Genomic DNA, 23,768 nt, shown 5'->3' on the forward strand with positions numbered 1-23,768 from the left:
ACTCAGATTTGTTTCATGCTCTGAGGATCTAACAAGGCACCTGACACAGGGTCTGGCACACAGTAAGTGTTCAGTAAATGGGTGCTGGCCTTATCTGACCCACACACTACTCTTCACCTGCTGTCTCTCTAATCCGACGTGTCCTGTTGTGCTTCTGAGCAATGAGCTACCAGGCTCTTACCCTGAGGGACTGATCTCCTCCAGTCTCTCTTATAGGATGGGGTCTGGTTGAAAGTCAGCTCTGAGGGTCATGCTGAAGGATGATGTGACTAGCCTGTGAGTTCTCCGGCTGACCCTTCTTTAGGAGGGTGTCAGCAGTGTGTAACTGGTATTGTTAGTAGTCAAAAAACAGTTTAAAACGTTAATAGCCTGTTTGGCTTGATCTTTTATCAGTCCACAAATGTCTGCAAAGAAATTGATTTTTATGTGTCTTCCCTCTGTAACTTATTCATGCCAGAGCATAGTAAGTCTAATGAAGCTGGATTATGAAATAACGTAAGCCTATTCTATTCTCCCAGCTTCCTGAATTGAAAATGCCCTCAAATGTGACAACTAGTTAGCAAAATGATTGTTAACTTAGAAGTTAGGGAGAGCCTTCCAGATAAATGAATGTCATTTTCCTCTGGGCTCGCAATCTGTGTGTCACCCTAAGCCAGGTCGGAACAGGGCATCTCAGAGAGCCGCTGCCCTGGCAGGAGGCTTTGCAGTTTCACAGTGGAACACGTGTGCCTGGCCATGTGGGCTGCTGCACAGAGGGTGTGTGGCCTCCTCGTCCCTGAACCTAATTTCAGAACCCATGCATTATTCTCTGTGACACCTCAGGACTTTTCAGGAAAACAAATGCAAGTTAGATTTTTTTCTCTCTCTCTGTTGAAGATTGTCACCCTTTGACATAATAGCGAAGTCTGACAAGGAAACGGTGACACTGAGACATGTCTCCTGGAGGGGAGAAGGCTCAGTGCGTCGGAGGCTTGCAGCGGGGAAAACATTTCTCACTTCTTGGAAGTATTCCAGCTCATTTTTTCAGGTGAAATCCTAAGTAACACTGAAGCTACTTGGCTTCTGCATAACTTGACTCTGAGCATATTTGGTGCGTGGGTATGAGCATGTTGATGACTAGCTATTCAGCCCTCCTTGGGGTCAGTTTTCAGTTTAAAATGGTTCTGCAAGGTCCTTTAGAGGCTCAGCTTCAGGTGAGGTTTTTATTTTTAAACAAGTGTATTTGACTTTAAAGTCTCTTTGTTGTTAAATAATCACAGTAAAGAAATAGAAACTGAGAATAGCTTTCTCTTTTTCTGAATAAGCTTTTTTTTTTTTTAATAAATTTATTTATTTATTTTTGGCTGCGTTTGGTCTTCGTTGTTGCGCATGGGCTTTCTCTAGTTGTGGTGAGCGGGGCTACTCTTCATTGTGGTGCACAGGCTTCGCATTGCAGTGGCTTCTCGTTGCGGAGCGTGGGCTCTAGGTGTGCAGGCTTCAGTAGTTGTGGTGTAAGGGCTTCGTTGCTCCGAGGCATGTGGGATCTTCCCGGACAAGGAAGCGAACCTGTGTCCCCTGTATTGGCAGGCAGATTCTTAAGCACTGCGCCACCAGGGAAGCCCTGAATGAGCTTTTTTTTTTTTTTTTTTTTTTCCCCCCGGTACGCGGGCCTCTCACTGTTGTGGCCTCTCCCGTTGCGGAGCACAGGCTCCGGACGCGCAGGCTTAGCGACCATGGCTCACGGGCCCAGCCGCTCTGCGGCATGTGGGATCTTCTCGGACCGGGGCACAAACCCGTTTCTCCTGCATCGGCAGGCGGACTCTCAACCACTGCGCCACCAGGAAAGCCCTGAATAAGCTTTTTATAAACCTGATAACTGAATGGGCAAAGGTGGAGCTGTATCTGTAAACTTGTACTTGCATATATAGGTGAGATGCAGATCTTTAAAAAATTTATGCTTTTGTCTCCATCTGGTCACGTGTTAATAACACGGATGAGAGAAGGGGTGAGAAAGTGGGGAACCAGGTAAGAAGAGCAAGGGGCTTTGATGTCAGGTGCCAGGATTCCCATTGGACAAGTGGACTCAGCCTTGCTCTTCTGTAAAATGGAGGTGATAACAGTACTTACTCCATAGGATTGTTCTGAGGATGAAGGAGCTTGGTCAGTTTGGTCAGCACAGTGTCTGGCCTCCAGTAATCTCCCCCGCAAGTGGGTCAGGTGACCGAGGTGGCAGCTCTCCTTGCCCTCCCTGGCTGCAGGGATGCCACATACTGGGTGCACTTGGCAGTTCTGGCAGGCCCCATGCTGGAAGAGCTCATTTTCAGTTCTAGGGAAGAATACATCTGCCCTGTACAGTGCCAGACATCTGATCCCATCTGTGGGAGAGTGATGCGGTCAGGAGGGAAGGACTGTCTTAAGCTAATTTGGCCTTCTCAGCATCCTCATTGGGCCGTCGCTCACCCATGGGCATTTCTTTTGTTGTTAATTTTTCTATCTTTTGCTGTTATGACCATTAGCCTTAATTGCCAGGAAACCAGAGAATTGAAAGGCTATACTATGGAAGTCCCTAGGGGCAAGGAAAGTATTTTCTAATTTGATTGTAAGTTTATAAATATATGCGTCTTGAATGTTGATAATGCTGTAGTCATACCATATCAAAAAGAGTCCTTAAGGGGACTTCCCTGGTGGTCCAGTGGTTAAGACTCCACACGCCCAGTGCAGGGGACACAGGTTTGATACCTGGTCGGGGAACTAAGAGAAGAGCCCACCTGCTACACGGTGCAGTCTAAAAAAAAAAAGTCTTTAAGATGAAGGCAAAAATGGAACTCAAGAACACTGTGCTTTCCATTTTCTTACTCAAAGGTGTAAGAGAGATGGCTGGGAGAAATGAATTCAAGGGTGATGCCTGCTCTCTGCAGTGGAGATGTGCCTTTAGGAGGCCAGAGGTCAAGGCCTGTGAATGCCTCACGGGTTGACAGGAAGAGGTTGCCAGCTATCTGGCTACACCTAATTCATACAAACATTCTGATTTGCCCCTCAGGATTAGCCTCTCTCATCCTGTTCCTTTTCCATCTCCCCTGCAGATCTGGGTGAGGAAGACAAGCGACAGCACCAAGATGAGGATTTACTTGGGTCAGCTTCAGCGCGGGCTCTTCGTGATCCGCCGGAGGTCAGCGGCCTGACTTTCTCCAGTGTTGTTCTTCCCTTGACCCCTTTTCTGGAATGGTTTTTGGTTTTGTTTTGCTCTTAATAGAAAGTTTTTAACTTGGGACTTGCTACTTGCTTGGCCTTGGAAAATGGAGAACACTGTGGTGGATTCTGCAAGGCGCCCTTGTGGCCAGGCACTTCCCGCCTTTGTGTCATTCTTTCCCTGCCTCGACTTCTTCCAGTCATCCGTCACCATGAGACTATTTTACTTTCAGGAGAATTGGGAGTTTGCTTTACTGATTTCTTTGTTTTTTGCTTATACTTTGTCTTTTTTTTTTTTTTAAAGCCTCCTTTGAGTTTGAAGGGACGTCTCTCTTAATTATCTGTAGGTCTTGCTGTCATGAGGAGCGGGAAGGGGTACCCTCCTCAGTGCATTTTCATGTTTTGAGTCTGATTAGTGGATCATGTAGCTACCTTCCTTGTCAAGCCCAATTCACCATTTCCCCAGAAGCTTGGGGCAGAGGTCCTAGCAGAAGGACATTAATTCTCCTGGCTCTAAGCCTTCTCGGAGAAATGAATGCCTTGTGTAACATCTGACATATGCCATCCATTCCACCGGCTGAAAGACAGAAAAATTCGCCTGGGAGACGACGTGCACTGCAGTAAATGGGGTTGAGGGAAGGGGGCGTTTCATATCATAAAGTGCTGAAGGTTCCATATTTTAAATGTTGTTTAAAGCAAGTGGTTCATTCAAACGCATTTGTTCTAGCTCAGGCTGGAACAAGAAGCGGTCATTTTCAGAAGCTTTCGTTTGTAGTTCCCTCCTCTCTCCTGCTCCCAAGTAGATGAGGTGGCACCTGCCGCCGGCTGGTGATCCAGGTTGTCTGTGGTCGGTGGGGAGGTGAGATGGTTGGTGGAGTCATCAGTGATCTGTAGACTCTCACTGGTAACTCACATCGCACTCTTCTCGCTGCTGATGCCAGTGTTGTGCCTGGCCATTCCGAACCCATGGAACCTTGTCGGCACTTCCGGGCTCCCAGGAGATCTGGCCCAGGTTGCAGACGAGGAAGGCCGTTGGCTGCCACTAAACCTGCACTCCCCCTAATGAATCCTGGTGAAACAGCCTACCCTGCTCCCTTTCCCTCATTCCCATAATGGGAGAAATAACTCACTGGGTGATGATTTTCTTGTTTTGTTTCTAATATTCTAGTTGCCACCTTAAGATGTTTAAAGTATTTGGGGTTAGAGCAAGTATTAGCATCTCTATGGGCAATCAGTAGACCTTATACATCCTAGGAAATCTTTGTAAGTAATTCCCTTGGTCTCAAGTGATTGTCTTCGTGTTGTCTCTTGATGTACACACCCCACAGCTAGTTGTAGAGCTGTGATGACAAGTAAATCACCTTCTCCAGAGTCCTGGCTTCAACAGAGGCCAAGCTCTACTGACTCAGAGTAAAGACTTGTACAGATACATTTTAGTTTTCATTTATAATCCAATTTTCCTCTCATTTTTTTCTGGTGTTGGAGTCTCATTTAGGGAACAGGACAAATGATGCTGTTTATCAAAATTGCCTGGGCGTTCTGAGTTTCTTCTCTGCCTCCCAGCCCCCGATGATTATGATATTTGCAATAGTGAACCGGATTGACAGTAAACAGGGGCTTCACCTTCTGTTTCTTCTTGGCGGCCTTTGCTGTAAGGGAGGCTCTCTCTTGATCGAATTGTCACTGTGGTGTGTGTTACCTCCCATAATATCAGGGAGCTCTTTGTTATCCCCTTGTGCCCTGTGATGGAAATTTATTTAGATATGTTTAGTGTGTGTTGCCATCGAAGGTGGTTTATTTTAATTTTTAATTTTTTTTTTTTTTTTTTAATGATTATCTTGTCTTCCTAACACTGCACCAAAGTTTGTTTTTTGGGGGAAGGATTGTATCGATAACTGCTTTTCTGCATGGATGCAGCAGCAAGTTGCCTTGTTTTCTTGCCTTGTCTGGTGGGTCCTTTGTGCTTTCATGAAGTAACTGGTGATTTGAAGACCGGGCACTTTACCCTTTTCAGTAAATTTGAGGATGTTTGAGGCCACGCTTTGGCATGGTCACAGCCCCACCGCTGCCTTCTCAGTATCCTCACAACCTTTAACAATCATGATCTAGTGAAAATGAGGGAAACCGTAAAGTACACTTGAGACACAGCACCGTAAATTATATTCCTGATCCCGGAAGACTTGCTTTTTATTGAATCACTCCAGGGATGAAAAATCAGCAGTTCTTCCCCTCAGACAGGGCCCTGTGGTGACCTGGGGTGGAAGAGCCCCCTTGTTGGGAGATGGAGGTGCTTTTGTGATGGGCAAAATCGAACGAGAGAAGGAAAAAACAGACTTTGAGCTTCCTAGAATAAGAGGGGCCTGGCTTTTAGCCCGGGTGGCTGTTCTTCTTCCAAAACGTCTTTGTCTCTTCTTGGACTCCAGGGTACTGGATAAATTACCAAATTCAAACTGTTTCCTGCAAGTGGTAACTTGGATAAAGTTTGGTCCAGACAGTTCCAATCAAGAACCTATACATGTGTTAATCTGATCAAGAACCTGTATGTGTGTTACTCTGTTCAAGAAGCTGTATGTGTGTGATTCTGATCAAGAACCTTTACATGTGTTTCTTTCAAGGCGTCAGCCTCAGGTATTACACAGTGTTTGCTTTGGGTGTGGCCTAATGTTTATTTTACCTCCACTTGGGGGTTGTTGTGTGCTTCCCTCAACTCCCTCTCTAAGCCAGTGTCCTCTTGAACAGTTTCCAGATTTCTGTAGCCATACCAAAGTCAGGATGTTTTCATTCATTCGGATACCAGTATTTATGGAAGTCTAACTACCTAACTTACCTTAAGTTTTGAAAAAAACCCTTCAGACTGGGGCCAGTGTAAGATCCCAGAGGCTGGTCTGCAAATCAGGCTACTTGTATTGGTGTGTGAGACCCTGCGTTTAGGACTGGGTGACTTTTCTAAGAGAAATATGGGGGGGTGGGTGGGATTGGTTCCATTTTTTTTTTTTAACCTAACTTGGGGCTGGGTGGGGGGAATCCTATTTTTTACAGTATTTTTGTTTTTCTATTAACATTTCCTTTTATCGTTGGATTTTTTACTAAAATTCCTCCTGATATAAAAATTGTTTCTAATCTGGGAATTTGAAATCTTGCTACTTAATGTTGCACCATTTTTTCCCAAAGAGTTTAAACCACTATAATACCAGAACATGGCAAAAAATAATAATGATAACTTAGAGCCATTGCAAGCAGTTGGTGGGCTTTTTTTACAATAACATCATTAACTGGTACATTAAATGTTCTGAGAGGTGAATGTAACAAGTAGAGGGTTTTATTTTTTTTTTTAATGACAATAAACTTTGAAAGAGAAAACCAGCACGTAGTCTGTATATTTTTACTGAAATTATATCCATTGACTTGACAAATGATTGAAATTTATTTTAGGTTTTCCCTCCAGCAATTGGGAAGGAAGGAAGTTGGGGAAGAGGGAGGGACCTACTAGACATCTGCTCGTTATGAAGCGTGAGATATGGAGTGATGTCCAAGACTGACTCTCAGGTTTGTAAAGATCGGTCTAGGGGTGTCGACCCTTAAATGTAGCCAGCTGTCTCCTGTTTGGAGAGGATAAAAGAATCTGATTAAAAATGGAGTAAATAGGGACTTCCCTCGTGGCACAGTGGTTAAGAATCTGCCTGCCAATGCGGGAGACACGGGTTGGAGCCCTGGTCCGGGAAGATCCCACATGCCGCCGAGCAGCTAAGCCCACGAGCCACAACTACTGAAGCCCGTGCATCTTGAGCCCGTGCTCCACAACAAGAGCAGCCACTGCAGTGAGAAGCCCGCGCATAGCAATGAAGACCCAATGCAGCCAAAAAATTAAAAAAATAAAGTGAATAAAATTGACCTTAGATAGGAAAAACCTTAAGGTAAACTGGTCTGATGAGGAGGATGCTATTCATTGGGTACTCGAGAGCAGGACTTGCCAGTCTCACCAAACATCATGGTATTTCCACAGCTCCCAGCGAGTAAAATGATAAGACCGCTTGCTGCCACTGGGGACTGACGTCTTGTGCTTGCAACCCAGTTGTACTTGTAATACCCATTGGGAAGGGCTGCTTCATGCTTTGCATAATGGAGAGGGGCAGTCACGATCTGAATAATTTTTTATTGTAACATAACATTCATACAGAAAAGTGCACAAGTCTTAATTGTAGAAGTTGTTTTCTCAGTGTGAACACATGCACGTAACCAGCATCTAGACCAAGAGACAGTGTCACCAGCGTCCATGTAACCAGCATCTAAACCAAGAGACAGAGTCACCAGCCTCCATGTAACCAGCATCTAGACCAAGAGACAGCGTCAACAGCATCCATGTAACCAGCATCAAGGCCGAGAGACAGCGTTACCAGCGTCCATGAACTCCGTAGGCTTTCTTCCAGTTACCACTCCTTGCTAGGGTAACTACTAGCCCGACAGCTTTTCTCTGTTTTAATCATCTTAGGCTTCAAGCTCTTCAGGTCTATGGGTCCTTCCATATTTGTTCTAGAAGAGCCAAGTCCTTGATGTAGGCTAGGGACTGCTGACCAGGGATGCAAGAGCTGGCAGCAAAAGGTGTGGCTAAGTGGGAGAGGCCAAAAAGCAGACTCAGGTCAACCATTTTGCCTTCCTGTTTGTTAACCGGGGCTTGCCCTCGACGTTAGTATCTGCCTTTAACTGAGTACTCTTTATACGTCAAATATAATCAAGCCAAGACTTAATTCTCCTTTGAAACCCAGAGGTCAGCACTGTGCCTGGTCATAGTAAGTGCTCCATGAATGTTAGCTGTCAGACAGTGTTAGTGTCAAATGATGGGCCAAGAGAGGCAGACTGGTTAGTAAGAATGGCTCCAGTTCTTGGCACTCTGCCCTTCACCTGCATCATCTCATTGAAGCCTCATGACAACCCTGGAGAGAATACACTGTTATCACCAGTTTTCGGAGGAGGAAAGAGATTCTGTTAGTCACAGAAGATGGTTCAGTAACTTTTCCAAGGTCACACACTGAGTGGCCAAGTCCACATCTTTTGGAATCTGAGCCAGCTTTCCTGCCTACTACCCTTTGCTCTCCTTTCCCAACCTCATCTGTTAAAATCACATTCAGCATTCTCACCTTTCTCTTCCAGTGCTTCCCTGGGAGTTTGCTTTTATCTGTTCTCACCTCTTGGACACACATCCAGAGCAAATTTTAGAGGTAAAAACACTCTTATTTTGTGGGACCCTTCCCCTTGCCGGATAACTCTGGGGTTCTCCCTTGGCATTAGAGTTGAGAGAGTCAAGTCCCTGGCCAAGAGATTGTTTCCTTTGAAAAGGCACAAGTATGACAGTTTCACAAAGGAAGGAACCGTTTAGAACGTGGAGAGTAATGGGTCTGGATGGAGCTGACTTTATCTCATAAGCGACGAGAGAGACTTTGGAGGGAAGCACATATCTGTATTTTTCCAACTCACTTTCTTCCTGCCTTTCCTATCGTCTGTAAAGTGAGGAGGAGAGGTAGGAGCCACTGAGAGCTGGACGTCGTGTACCATTACTGCGCTCTGGAGGTCAGTGGACCTTCCCATGTCACATCCTGTGGAGTCACCGGCTGGAAGAGCACACGGTTCTATGTCACCTGCAAGCTGCCTGCTCAGCTCCTGCCAGCAACCTGGGCAGAAGCAAGAATGGAACCAATTTCTGGTCTCTCTCACAAGTGTTAGAGACTCTCCAAGCCCCATCTTTGGGTAAGCACTTTCCTAGCTTTTAAAAAGGAGGCATATTGGGACTTCCTTGGCGGTCCAGTGGTTTAGACACCGCACTTCCATTGTAGGGGGCACAGGTTCGATCCCTGGTCCGGGAACTAAGGTTGCGCATGACACGTGGTGCTGCCAAAAAAAAAAAGGCACTAGATGGAATGAACTAGAAACGTGGGCACCAGCTCACTCTTTCTGGACGTAATGGCATGGCAAGAAATATATTAGCTGTAGCAACTTCAGTGTTAACCAGAATATTTTTGTGAATAGCTATGATTTTTAAGACAAAGAGATACATATGTTTAGGAGGACCCCTAGGGGAGTGAGGTAGATAAGATACAGCATAGGTACCTAAGGTACTTAATCCCTTTACACATTTTCTCTAATCTGCATTTGCTCAATTCCCTGAAAGATAGAAATCTATAAAATAGCAGAATTCGCTTTACAGATAGGGGAAGACCAATAATCAGAATTGTAAAGATTCTCTCCCCTGTTTCCCAGGAGCTGGAGACTTAGCAGTCTGTGTTCTGGTTTTCTGGTATCTGCTCTCTCTGTGCCGAAGGTGTGGATGGTCCAGGAGTTGAAGCAGGCAGTATTCAAGAGCCAGCTAGGAGAGCCGTGTCAGGAGGTCAAGCAGGTGCTGAGGGTGGAAGTACAGCAGCCTCAGGAGTACAGGCAAGGCCCTGCAGCTAATCAGGAATCCCTTATTTCACCATTGAGTGTTTACGGAAATGCAGTGTGGCGAGCAAAGGCTTAGAAATTAGTGTTTGAACCTGGCTTTGCTGTTTAACTAGTTGTGTGATCTTGGGCAGCGTAATCCCTCTGAATCTCAGTTCCCTCATCTGTTAAGTAATATCCACCTCACAGGGTGATTTTGAGAATTCTGGTATTAACACATCTACTGTGTACTACGTGCCAGGCATTTTACACATATTAACTAATTGAATCCTTATAATCCTGTGAGGTAGGTAGTACTATAATCCTCCTTGTGTAGTTGAGGAAATCGAGAAACATTAGGTAATTTGCCCAAGGTCACACAGCTGGTAAATGGTGAGCCAGGATACTGAGCCCAGTGGTCTCTCTTGAGTCCCTGCTCTCGTTCACTGTGCTGTACTGTGAGGTATACATGGCATAGGACTGGACACGGAGTGCCCAGTCTATGGAGACTGGCCCTTCCATTGTCATCCTGCTGCCATCCAACTGCTCCCTATCCTTGGGTGTTAGTCTGAGTGCCAAATCATAAGAGACCAGATCAATTCCTGGGAAGCTAGTTGAGTGCCAACAGACTGTGAAGATAAAGCTGGTGGCTTTAGAGATCATGCTAAGCATCAGCTATAAATGGGTTGTGAATACCCAGTGTGTTGGGTTGAGAAGGATTCTGAGGCCCAAGTCTGGGTGGAGTGGGAAGTAGTAGCCTAATCATTTACTTTTGCCTGCCATGGGCAAGGGAGCTGATTTATTTGCCATCCTGATTTAGTGTGACCCCTTCATTTTGAAGAGGAAAACATCTGAGGCCCAGAGATGATAATGATTTGCCTAAGGTCATATGGGTAGCTCTGGGCAGTGCACGGTTAGAACACGGTTGGGACAATTATTTGAGTACTTACTTGCGTCAGACTCTGTGCTCGGAAGCCTGGTGGACAGCCCACTTGATGACCTGGCTAATTTGTCTCAGTGGGTTCATTTTTGCCTTTGTCTGTGCCTGCAGTAGAGGTGATGGGGCTCCTGGGTTTGTCATCCTGATTTGGCCACTCATTGACCTTGGGACATTTACTTAATATCTGTATGCTTCAGTGTTAGGGCACACTCGTCCCAGCGTGCTTGGGACTTTTCTGGGTTTAGCTCTGAAAGTCTGAGGAACCCCCTCAGATACTGGCAAACTGGGGCAGCTGGTCACTCAGTTTCCTCTGTAAAGTAGGGGTGAGAATTGCCCCTGGAGTTCCTTTGAGGATTAACTGATTTATTTTGGGTAAACCTTAGAGGTAGTGTTTGGGACATAGTAAGTCCTCAATACATGTTAGTTGTTAATTGTTCTTGTTTTCATTATTATGGGAGCCCAAGGGTCCCTGCCACAGAATGGTTTCCTGGAGAGGTTCATTCTTATCCCAGACAAGATTGGGAACCCTGCCATGATCATTTGGTCACCTGTAGCCAATTGCTTAGGATGTTTTTTCTTTTACTTGAAACAGTCAATAATCATGAGCTTGAGAATGTGATAGTCATTGCATTCAATTCAGATATTTATTATGCAGCATCTGTTGCATGTTACCTAGCGTACTAGGCTTTTTTTGGGGATTCAGAGACAGAAGCACGGTTCCATGGTTGTCAGTAATTCTAGTTCAATGTAATAGGTGTGGGGAATGGACAGGAGTGTGGGTGATGGAGAAAATAACAGCAGCTGACATTTATTGAGCATATGGTTAAGGCTTCATGTACACCATCATTTATTATTCATTGTAATCCTGTGAGGTTGTTACTATGTATCTACATTTTACAGATTGGGAAGCTGAGGTTTTGAGAGGTGAAGGAACTCGCCTCAAGTTCAACCAACTCAATTCCAAAGCAGGTCTCACTGACCCAGAGTCTGTATTCTTATTAACCATGAACGCTTTGTAATTTCTTCTGAAAGAAAAGAAAATTTGAGCTTGGCCTGAAAGCTAGGCTGGCCTTGAGCAGTGTCCGTGGCTGGGAATAGGAAATAATATAGAGGAAATGGTTTGAGGGAAAGCACAGAGGTGGGACAGTGGGGACATGTTTAAAAACTCAAAGAAGTGTGTGTTCAACAGTCAATCTGGATGAATGTGCTTTGAACTTTAAAGCCAGTTTGCTCCCCAGCCCTGTGTCTTTTTGTCCTTCCACACCTGGGGCTCACCTTCCTATCCTTTCTGTCTCTCTAGTTTTCTCCCTCTCCCTGGCCCAGCGTATTCCCCTCGCCTCCCCTTTTATATCGCCAGTGCAGTGGCTTGTGGCAGTCCTGCGGTGACGCTTTCCAATTTCACACTTACATGCTCCTGAAAGTATTGGTAAACTAACTCGTATGCAAAACCAATCAAGGGCAACAGCACACGTTCCTGTCAGACAGTAATTTTGTTTGACTCCCTTTTCTTGTGATTTGATCCCCCCTTCTTCCCACAAACATGGTACTTTGACCTTACCAGAAGTGGAAACTTTCAGGAATCCAAGTGTGGTGGAGCCCTGTAAGCATATGAGTAGTAGGAATGAATAAGGGCTCGTGTTGGTTGAGCCCTTACTCTGTGCCCAGGCAAGTGCTAAGTACTTTCCATACGCTGTCTTATTTAATACACTCAACAACCATGAGAGGTGTGTCTTAATGATTCTCTAATTTTACAGATGAGGCAGTTGAGGCTCAGAGGAGAAAAGTGTGTTCACCTCTGCACCCCATTCATGTGTTTCGTTTTCCCATTGGCTTTCCCTATTGCTAACACAGACTGCCAAAGTATAGAGGATGCTTAGATGTCATCTGAGTCAACCCCCTCGTTTTTCACACCTAGAAACAGACATTGAGAAGGGAAGGGACTTGCCTAAGATCACACAGCCGATTATTGGTAGAGCAGGAGCTAGAATTCAGGTCTTGCAGCTCTTAATCCAATGACTGAGAAAAATCCCAGTCTTAAGGCTGAAGGGCATAGACTCAAGACTTGGGTTTGAGGTTTAGCACTGCTGCTTATGAGCTGTGTGACCTTAGGCAGGTCACATAACCTCTCTGGGCTCCAATTTCCTTATCTAGAAGGTGGAGATATTAATAGTAGCCACCTCAGAAGTTTAGTGTGAGGATTAAATTAGGTCATGCAAACAAAGCAGCCAGCCAATGACCCTCATGCTTGAAACAAACCTTCGGTTGCCCTAATGCTTTAGAAAATGTATCCCACATTGCCGACTGCCCATGTTAGGGATCATTATTACTTCAGTTGTCATCTGCCCCACCTGCTTGGGTCCCATCATGACTTGAGGCTAAGCCCACAGCAACCTTGCCCAAGGCAAGCCAACAGAAACCGCTAGCCACAGACCTTGAAATTCAAAACAAGCAGGTGTCCACGCCTCTTTCCTTCACCATATTAACGCCTCACTACAGGAGAGTTTGAATTGTTGCCCCTCTGGCTGTGCTGAGAAACCCAATGGACTGTGAGCCAGGGAGGAAAGGGCCTAGATCATTTTTTGTTTTTCCACCAAATTCCCAGGGACTGGTATACTGTAGGCACACATTAAATGCTTATTGAATGAATGAATGGTTGCCTATTGCCTGATTTCTCATTGCAGCATATTAATCTCTTTCAAAGATCAAAGTAATGCACGTGCAGTTTAGAAAGTCAAAGGATTCTACAAAGTTGGCCACAAAACACAGTAGTTCCCTGTTTTCTCCTTCATTTCCCCTCCCAGAATCAACCAGCTGATTATTTTTGTATTTAACTTCTATCTGTGTCTCCTTGTTACCAATGCTAGATATTTCTGTTCTAGGCATTCTCTATTAAATTCCCACTGTGGAAGCCATCCCCTACTCCCCCAGAATATAGTTCTTTCATAATCTTGATTAGGTCAGTATTCAGTGTTTATAATAATATGACTATATAAATGCTAGTCAGAGCTGAGTCATGTTGTAAACTATGACTGCTTTTTCTTTCCTGGACAGTGTTCTCCCCAGGAGTCAATAATTATCTTGCTCTTTAAAACAGTTTTGTGTTTGCTTGCTTTTCTGTGCACTATTGTAAATTCGACCTCAAAGCCTTGACTGAGTGTCTCAGTTCCTCCCAATACATTGAGATGCGCCAGGTATTCCATCCATTTCATCACTCTCAAAAAGCATCCTCCCTGGGGACCTCTGACCTCCACTCTGGACTGGTTGCCCTGCAGCCTGGCACACAGTGGTCCCTCGGGTCCCGCTTCACCACCATCCTGGAGCTCCCCATTACCTCTCTTTGGGTTTGGATCTCCCATTTCTTGTTTCTCTTGTCTTCCTATTTCTCTGCTTCCTCCCCGATTTGGGTAAAACGCATCTTGCAGTAACTTACCAAGCGTGATTCAGAACACTTTTATTCTGTTCTCTTCATTGATGCTTTGGCTGGTATAACTACGTTTTTCATGCCCAGAATTTAGGCCTATATATTTCGAGAACTGAAAAGGCCTGCTAAGTACTTAGCACTTAACCATATTTCAAACAGCCCCTCCCTCCCTTAACCTCCATTTCTAGAGGTTCCCTGTGCTGCTAATTCATTATTTTCAAGTTCTTCAGTGTCAAGTTTTAAAATTCAGGATTTTTTTTTTTAATTTACTTTTCAGCTTCTGAAATTTGGTTGTTTCTTTTCCGATGTTTTCCATTCTGGAGGGTTTAATTCTGGCTTGGAAATCATTTTCCTTCAAGAATTTGAAGGCACTGTTGATTGCTTTCTAGCTTCCAATGTTGCCCTTGAGAAGTCTGAAGCCATTGTGATTACTGATTATTTGACTTTTTTCCCCAGCTTTATCGTGATATAATTGATATATGACATTGTGTACAAGTTTAAGGTGTCCAACATGATTTGATATATTTGTGTATTGTGATGTGATTACCAATAAGGCTAGTTAACATATCCATCATCTTATTAGTTACCATTCTATGTGTGTGTGTGTGTGTGCGTGGTGAGAACTTTTAAGATTTATGATCTTAGCACCTTCTAAGCATACAGTGCAGTATTGTTAACTAGAGTTACCCTGCTGTCCATTACATCCCCAGGCTTTACAAAATAAACTGGAGGTTTGTACCTCTGACCGCCTTCGCCCATTTCCCCCACCTCCTAGGCCCTGCCTCTGGCAACCACCTGTCTACTCTATGAGTTCATCTTTTTTAGATTCCACATGTAAGTGATATCATACAGCATTTTTCTTTGTCTGACTTATTTCACTTACATAATGCCCTCAAGTTTCATTCATATTGTTGCAAATGGTAGGATTTTCTTTTTTATGGCTGAATAATATTCCATTTTGTATATATACCACATTTTCTTTCTTGTTTTACTTTACTTTTTTTTTTTTTTTTATGGCTGTGCTATGTGGCTTACGGGATCTTCGTTCCCTGACTAGGGATCAAGCCCAGGCCCATGGCAGTGAAAGCGTGGAGTCCTAACCACTGGACTGCCAGGGACTTCCCTGTACCACATTTTCTTTATCCATTCATCTGTCAATGAACACAGGTTTTTCTCATGTCTTGGCTCTTGTGAGTAATTCTTCAGTGAACAAGGTGGGGTGCAGATATCTCTTTGAGATAATGATTTCATCTTCTTTGGATATATACCCAGGAGTGAGATCACTGGATCATATGGTAGTTCTATTTTTAATTTTTTTGAGGAACCTCCATACTGTTTTCCATAGTGGCTGCACAAATTTACATTCCCATCAACACTGCACAAGGGTTCCCTTTTCTCCATATCCTGGCCAGCACTTGTTAACTCTTGTCTTTGTGCTAATAACCATTTTATAGGTGTGAGGTAATATCTCGTGGTTTTGATTTTTATTTCCTGATGATAAGTGTTGTTGAGCAGATTTTCATGTGCCTGTTGGCCATTTGTGTATCTTCTTCTTTTATTTATTTATTTATTTTTGGCTGTGTTGGGTCTTTGTTGCTGTATGCGGGCTTTCTCTAGTTGCAGCGAGCGGGGGCTACTCTTTGTTGCGGTGCTCTGGCTTCTCATTGTGATGGCTTTTTGTTGCAGAGCACAGGCTCTAGGGCACATGGGCTTCAGTAGTTGTGGCGTGTGGGCTCATTAGTTGTGGCTCACCAGCTCTAGAGCGCAGGCTCAGTAGTTGTGGCACACGGGCTTAGTTGCTCCACGGTGTGTGGGATCTTCCCAGACCAGGGCTTGAGCCTGTGTCCCCTGCATTGGCAGGCAGATTCTTAATAACTGCACCACTAGGGAAGTCCCTCCTTGGTGTTTTGAAAGTTCATGACAGTAGGCTGTGGTGTGGGCCCATTGTGCTAAGTTAGTTGGCTTTTTCAATTCTGGAAACTTAGGTCCTCAAATTCTGAGAATTGAAATACACATATACATAAATATACACATACTACATACCTATTTCATGGATGTGATAGGCAGCCTCCAAGATGGCCCCAATGGTCCTCGCCTCCTGATAGTCATACCTTGTACAGTTCACTCTCATTATTGGACCAGGATTGGTCTCTGTGACCAATAGCACACAGTGGAAATAATAATAATTCACTTCTGAAATTGGGCTATAAAAGGCACCGTGACTTCCATTTGGCCATGCTCTCTCTTTCTCTTGGATCACTTGCTTTGGGGGAAGCCAGCTACCATGTGAAGAAGCCTTATGGGGAGTTCCGTGTGGTAAAGAACTGAGGCCTCCTGCCAATAGCCAGCTAGCAACTGAGGCTTCTGCCAACAGCCATGTGAGTGAGTCACTTTGGAAAGAATCCTCTAGCCCCAGTCCAGCCATCAGATGAGACAGCAGCCCTCGCTGACAGCTTGACTGCAACCTCTGAGGAGACCCTGAGCCAGAACTACCGCACTAAGCTGCTCCTAGATTCCTGACCTTCAGAAACTAGCTAAGAGAATAAATGTTTGTTATAAGTTTCTGTGTGGTTGGGGTAATTTTTTTTATGCAGCAATAGGTAAATAATATAATGAATGATTTCCTCCCCTCCATTTTTTCTGTTCTTGCATTCAGTGATTCCTGTTACTTGGATAGTAGACTTCCTATAACAGTCTTTAAATTTACATTTCTTTCCTATTTTTCTTTATCTTTTTACCTTCTATTCTGGGTGATTTCCTTAACTTTATTTTCCAACCTTTCTATTGAGTTTAACTTCTGCTCTTTCATTAAAACAAAATATTTTTACTAAGAGCTATTTTTGTTTTCTAATTTTTTATTCCCTCTTTTTTTTTTTTTTTTTTTTTAATGTAGGACGTGGTTCTGGAGTCCTTTCGTCCAGAGACCTTTAGTTTTATCTTCTCTAGAGGAGAAATCTCTGGTCTCTTGCCAGGTTGGGATCTTGGCAATCTTGCTGTATGAAGTAGGGAGACAGATCTCGGGAACTCAGAGCTTCTTAAACTGAATTTCAACCATTCCCACTGCCTTCACCTTCATTTCTAGGGGTATCTTCCTTTCTGATTAGGTGCTGCTAATCCATGTTCCTCTGCTTTATCAACTGCTGGCTTAAGATTTTGTTCTGTTTTTTTCATCTGCATTCAGCTTCTGCAATTTGTTTTTTTCCTTGCCTGTTCTCTCAGTTCTGGTGGGTGTAAACCCTAAAACAACAACAACAAAACACCTCTGTAGTTGTCTTCATGGGATTTCATGGAAAAGAGAAAAAAAGATATGTGTATTTAACCAACCCTCTTTACCTCAGCCCTTCAGGCCTTACCTGCTCCCACCTCTCTCTGGGACCTTCTGTGACTCATTGAGACTCTTACTCATCAAGACAATGAAAGGGACATTGGCTTTCTCACTGTCACTGTGGTTCTGAAGTCACAGTCAATGAATAACTGCAGTGGGAACATTAGCAGGTCATTTCCAAGTAATCAGTCTGTCCATACTTAACTGCATACCTGCTGGTTTGCCTGAAGACAGTCAGTGGCCTTTAACTGCAGACTTTAACTTCAGAGCTGAGTGTCAAGATTTAAGAGGAGGGGCCTTCCCTGGTGGCGCAGTGGTTAAGAATCCATCTGCCAACGCAGGGGACATGGGTTCGATCCCTGGTCTGGGAAGAGCCCACATGCTGCGGAGCAGCTAAGACCGTGCGCCACAACTACTGAGTCTGCGCTCTAGAGCCCGCGAGCTGCAACTACTGAAACCTACACGCCTAGAGCCCATACACTGCAACGAAGAGTAGTCCCCGCTCTCCACAACTAGAGAAAGCCTGCGCGCAGCAACGAAGACCCAATGCAGCCAAAAATAAATAAATGTATTAAAAAAAAAGGTATAAGAGGAGGAATTTACATACATGTACCTTGGAGGTCCGAGTATGTGTATATAACACAATGCCAGTGGGTTTATATGCATATATGTGCACATACACACATCTCAAAAATGAGCCTTCTTGCCAAACAAAACCCAGCTTTGGACTGTGGATGAAATGAGAAGCGTGAAAAATGTTTAGCCTGAAGTTTGTTTAAATATTCATGACGTCTTCAAAGCAAAGCTTTTGGGAAGACTAAGCCACCTGGAATACAGCTGGGATAGTACAATGAGGCATCTTGAAAAAAATCAGAGTCCTATGCAGGGCTGAGAAGAATATTCAGAGGTGATCTAGCCCGGCCTCCTACTGCCTGCTGTAATAAACTATTTTGGGTAAGTCATGCTCATCATTAGCAAGATCAGATTAATATTTAGAAAGTGTAGTACTGTTTTTTCCGTTTGAAGATAATTATATTTTGGGTTATGCAACTTACTTGGGGCAACAAATTCCATTTATCGACTCCCTATCCTTCCTCATGAGATACGGTTTTACAGACGGCAGTTATGTGGCACACGCATCATTGTTCTCCCCTTTTGTACCCATGACAGACATTACTAATCAGTATGGCCCTCGTTCTCTCTAGGTCCACATGTGAAGTCTCATGATCCTTTTCCATGCAGTGGCCACCAGCAATGGATTGGGGGTGGGGTGAGGTGAGGTGGCAGGCACACACACCAGATGAAACACAAAAGCCGTTTCTGGTTGGGTCTTTTATCACCAATCTCAGTTGAACGTGCTCCTGTTCACATTACTTTATCCAGAACTGATCTAGGCATGATCCATAAAGAACACACTAGAGTAGAATTTTGGCTTTGTGGCCTAAAATCACTTTAGCAATTTTACTTGTCCTTTTGGTATCTCACCTCCCATGTTTGTCCTGGGTTTTGATTTAAATTCCAGGAGTTTGTGTTTATGCAGTCAGTTTCTTGAACTGAGTAGATTGCTTTTTCCTGTTACACATCATCATCTTTTTATTCTAAACCACGGGTCAGCAAACCATGAGCCACGGACCAAATCCAGCCCGCCACCTGTTTTGTGAATAAAGTTTTATTGGAACATAGCCACGCCCATAAATTTACACAACTCCAAGACTGCTTTCGCATTAAAAGGGCAGAGCTGATTAGTTGTGACAGAGAATGTCCCACAGAGCCAAAAATATTTGGCAGAAAGACTCGGTGGGCTTCCCTGGTGGTGCAATGGATGGGAATCCACCTGTCAACGCAGGGGAATCCGCCTGCCAATGCAGGGGACACAGGTTCGAGCTCTGGTCCGGGAAGATCCCGCATGCCACGGACCAACTAAGCCTGTGCTCCACAACTACTGAGCCTGCACTCTAGAGCCCTCATGCCACAACTCCTGAGCCTGTGTGCCACAACTACTGAAGTCTGTGCACCTAGAACATGTGTTCCGCAACAGGAGAAGCCATTGCAGTGAGAAACCCGCGTACCGCAACGAAGAGTAGCCCCTGCTCACCGCAACTAGAGAAAAGCCCGCGCGCAGCAACGAAGACCCAACGCAGCCAAAAATAAATAAATTTTAAAAAATAATAAAGTGCTTAGGTGGAGAAGAGTATTAAAAAAAAAAAAGACTCATTGGTACCCTCTGCGGTTGCAAACTAAAATTAGCAGTGGGCATGGAGCTGACTCCCTCAGGGTAATTGGTGGGCCGTGGAGGTGCTGGCTCCTGTCTATTACTCTAAGATGTTTTTTACCTCAATCTCCATCTTTGGAATAGGGAAGAAAAATACCTGTTTTTACATCTTCCAATTTTCTGAGTATATGAGATTTCAAGCAAGAGAACTTGCCTTGAATGGAGATTGCAAAGCAGAAGCCTGTGGGTAAGCTCCAACCCACAGGTGCTCTCTTTGGCTTACACAGTGAATTGTAAGAAATTGAATTAAACATTCTTTTTTTTGATTGAGAGATTTTTATTTTATTTTATTTTGCGATACGTGGGCCTCTTACTGCCGTGGCCTCTCCCGTTGCGGAGCACAGGCTCCGGACGCGCAGGCCCAGCGGCCATGGCTCACGGGCCCAGCAGCTCCGCGACATGTGGGATCTTCCCGGACCGGGGCACGATCCCGCGTCCCCTGCATCGGCAGGCAGACTCCCAACCACTGTGCCACCAGGGAAGCCCTAATTGAGAGATTTTTGAGCGCCTCCTGGGTAGTTAGCTAACTTTGTGACTGAGTTTGTTGTCCTACGTGGACACAATGGCTGGAGTTGAGTGGAAGCTTCTCCCATTAGACAGCACACACTCTCTTGGTAACCAGTCCCCACCATGCCTATTATCTCCCCAACACTGAAGCTGTGTCAGTTACTATTTAAAACGTTCCATTTCAGTCATTTACTCTGCCCTCTGATCCTTGTAGACAGTTGAATTTGTAACTTCCACATCTAAGCAGGAGAGATTTTCAGCTGGGTGTAAGGAAGAACATCATCTACGAGATGAAGCACACTTTACAACCATTTGAACTGAATTGATAGAAAACCTTAACTCCCTAATTTTATGCATTTTAAAGGAACTTATCTTTAAATCAAGACATTTAAAATAAGAATATGTGAAAGAAAAGCTGTCTTTAGTACACACGTACATATATAATTGTGGACTGTGATGCCCACTTACTGAGGGCAAAATGTTGCCTCCGTAGAGTTATGGGGGAATTCATAATTATGTTCAAATCCTAGCTAGGCTCGCTGAGAGGTCAGCTGGTACCTTGGACAGCACCCTCCCAAGTCTTTGGGGTGAGTTTGTTCTGCAGGGGAAATACTGTATCTAGCACCCACTCTTAAAATTTCCATCTAACTCTGGACTCTTATTTTTTAAATACTTGTAACTCCTATAAAGGGGAACAGCAAATAAGAGAATGGGTAACTATCAAAACTAGAGTCTTCAGGACATTTTAATTATTTATGTACCTTTTTAAGGTTTATTTACTGCTTATTTTAAAGGCCTGAATGGTGGCAGGGGGTTATTTCTTCTTCCTGAAGGCTACATAGCATTTGCTCTTTGCTTTCTGCACTTTTCTTGCAACAATGTCTGGCACATAGTGAATGGTCAGTAATGAAAGCTTGCCCCTCCTATGGTGACATTTACAATTGCTCATCTCAGTCACAAAAAAGCAAGGTGCTAATGGGAAAGGGGTGGAGCATTTGATCCTTTTGTGGAAAGTGTGTTTTGTTTGGGCTTTCTGAAATAGGCTGCATTACTTCCCCTTGCCAACTTTGTTCACAGGCGGAATGAGTGAAATAAGGGAATCAGATGTAGCATCCTCCCCGACTCCCACTGTACACATGCACACACACTCACGCATACACAATGCATTTCAAAGTGAACTCCCCACAAAATACACAGCACATTGCCCTCAACACCAGAGTCATTCCTTGAGTCTAGGTCCTTGCTCATACTTCATATTTCACGACCCATTCTTGGCAGCAAACTTCACAGCACTTAGATCTTGTGTGGCCAAGAAGAACTCTCCTTCCCCACCACGCTACATATTAATATCATTTCTCCTTCAGGCTCTTAGCACTTACTCTCTGTACTCCTCACTTGGCAGGTAATCATGCACATCTCTTGTTCTGTTATTTAAATCTGGTATTTAACCTTTCCTGTGTTGGTTTCTATATCTCTCTGCCTGGTTATATGCAAACTGCATATAAGGAAAGGTAGATATTAGCCTGGTTCCCTGTGCATAGTAAGTTTTTTATTAGTCTACCCCAGAAGCATGCCTTGAGACAAGATTCAGGTCTAGTTAGTTTATTTGGGAGGTGATCCAGTGTAAATGAGGGAGTAGGAAAGTGAGATAAGCAAAGGAAGGAAAGAGGAGGGTGTGATAGGTATTGGTTCACCACTGTGGGCAACTGTGCACAATCCTGCTGAGGACCTTCTAAGATAGGCTGGTCCAATAGAAATATATACAACGCAAGCCGCAAATACAAGCCACATGTGTGATTTAAAGTTTTCTAGTAGCCACATAAAGAGAAACAGATGAAATTAACGTTAGTAACATATTTCATTTAACTCAATATATCTTTTTGGGGTTTTTTGGCCATGCCCCAGGGCATGCAGGAACTTAGTTCTCCGACAAGGGATCAAACCCTTGCCCCCTGCAGTGGAAACGTGAAGTCTAACCACTGGACAGCCAGAGAATTCCCAAACCCAATGTATCATACATATCACTTCAGTATATAGTCAGTATAAAAATTATGTGTTGGTTGATTGAAAATCTCTGGATTCCTGCCATGGCAGCCTTTTCTCCTTCGTTTTGGTGTCAGCGTTAAGGACTGACTTGTGTGGTTACACAGGTTGAGCACTGCATCACTCTTGGGGGCAACACTCACCTAGGCTTCCATAGACTGCAGTGTACCTGGTGCCCCTAACGTGTAGTGCCCAACCTGCACAACTCCTCATGCGAGGGCTGTCAGCCTCTTACCTCTTATTACCATGCTCATCACTTTGGAGAAAGAATAAAGGATTGTTAGAGCAGACGTAATTTACTTGGGCTCAGCTACGGTATTCTTTTAAGGGTCACTAAACATTTCAAGCACCTGACACCATTTCCTTGCAAGCCAGCATCATGAGTAATCAACAGAAGCCAGCACCTCCAGGGCCCTGTAATCGCTCTGAAGGAGTCAGCTTTAACCCCACTGGGAATTTTAGCTTGCCGTCTGCAGAGGGTACCAATGAGTCTTTTTGCCAGGCACCCTTAACAGACATGGCTTGGAAGTGGCTCACCCAGGTTGGGGCTGGAAGCTGGGAGCTCAGAGCTTCCTCTGCAGGGCTAGGCTTCCTCACTCCCTCTTTCTCTACTGGGCTTCCTCACCTCGGTCACCCGCAAGGTGTCTGGCTGCAAGAGTCAGTGAACTCTGGATGCCTGAGGTCAACCTTTCAGTCACAGGGGGGCTCTGAGTTGATTTCACTCCTCTTTCATTTGTTCCTCTGTGGTGGCAACAAACCATGCAAGTGAAATCAAATTGGCCTTATTGGTAGCATCTAGAAAGAAATATTCAAAGGCGTTTGCAGGGAGGTAATGGTGGAATTAATAGAACACAGAATTGGACATCAACTCAGAAATCAAGCACTCCAGCCATTTCTTGTTACATATGTTGTGTAGGAGAATGGGAGAGGTTTCGGACTCATTCAGGGTTACACAGTGGGTTAGTGGCAGAGGGTTAGATTCCTTGTGGAAGAGACTGTCTTATTTACCTCCCCAGTGCATTGTGTCTGGTACACAGTACTCAGTAGATGTTTGTGGAATAAACTGATGCATTTTTATAATATCTGGATTACCTAGAGGTAAAAAATACATACATTTCCTCCCTATGTATCTATGGAATGCATGTGTATTGATTTTGCAAACCCAGCATTCATTACCCTTCCTACTTATGGTACATCCCTCCCCACCACTGCGGGGAACCATATGATCCGAGTATGGCCAATCTGAGCATTCCGTTTCCCTAGCCACAGTGATTTGTTCAACGATCAACATGTGGTCCAAGCCTGAATAGTCACAGCGTATGCAAATTCAATTCTGGGGATTTGTTTTTTGGTCCTGCTCTCACCAGCAGGGGAGAGGCAGCCTGAGAATGAAGCCAATACAGAAGAAAGCAGAACTGAGAGCTGCAGAAAGCATTGCCAAGTTTTGGTGGTGGCATTTGACCACCAATATCTAAGTGTACCCAAAGTCTGTCCCTGGATTTTTCAGTTCTATGAGCTGGATATTCCCTTCTTTTTAAACAAAACAAAACAAAAAAACCCAGGTTTTTGTTATTTGCATCTGAAACCAAATGACAAGTAAACTAGCTTAAAGCACCAATGAAACAACCTACAGATTAGTTAGTACCTCCAACATCTCCTGTTGTTTGGATTTTCACCCTCCCAT

At 44.3% G+C, this 23,768-nt stretch overlaps 1 protein-coding gene across 5 annotated transcripts in view; it reads left to right on the forward strand.

Annotated features, from left to right (window-relative positions):
* SUDS3 (SDS3 homolog, SIN3A corepressor complex component) overlaps positions 1-23,768 on the forward strand; it is a 301,525-nt gene that overhangs the window by 36,741 nt on the left and 241,016 nt on the right. For 2 of the 5 annotated variants that reach the window (XR_007471771.1, XM_033408777.2), the window contains exon 12: positions 3,063-3,148. Coding sequence is in view for 3 of the 5 variants with exons in the window: in XM_033408777.2 (XP_033264668.1) it covers positions 3,063-3,148 (86 nt within the window). In the remaining 2 variants the exon portion in view is untranslated. Of the gene's footprint in view, positions 1-3,062; positions 6,532-6,600; positions 6,728-7,385; positions 8,911-23,768 lie in introns of those variants that run through there. The other 3 variants (XR_004477865.2, XM_033408776.2, XM_004281485.3) reach the window with 3 other exon arrangements.

The sequence above is a fragment of the Orcinus orca genome, chromosome 15, assembly GCF_937001465.1.
Source record: "Orcinus orca chromosome 15, mOrcOrc1.1, whole genome shotgun sequence".
Classification (NCBI taxonomy): Eukaryota; Metazoa; Chordata; class Mammalia; order Artiodactyla; family Delphinidae; genus Orcinus; species Orcinus orca.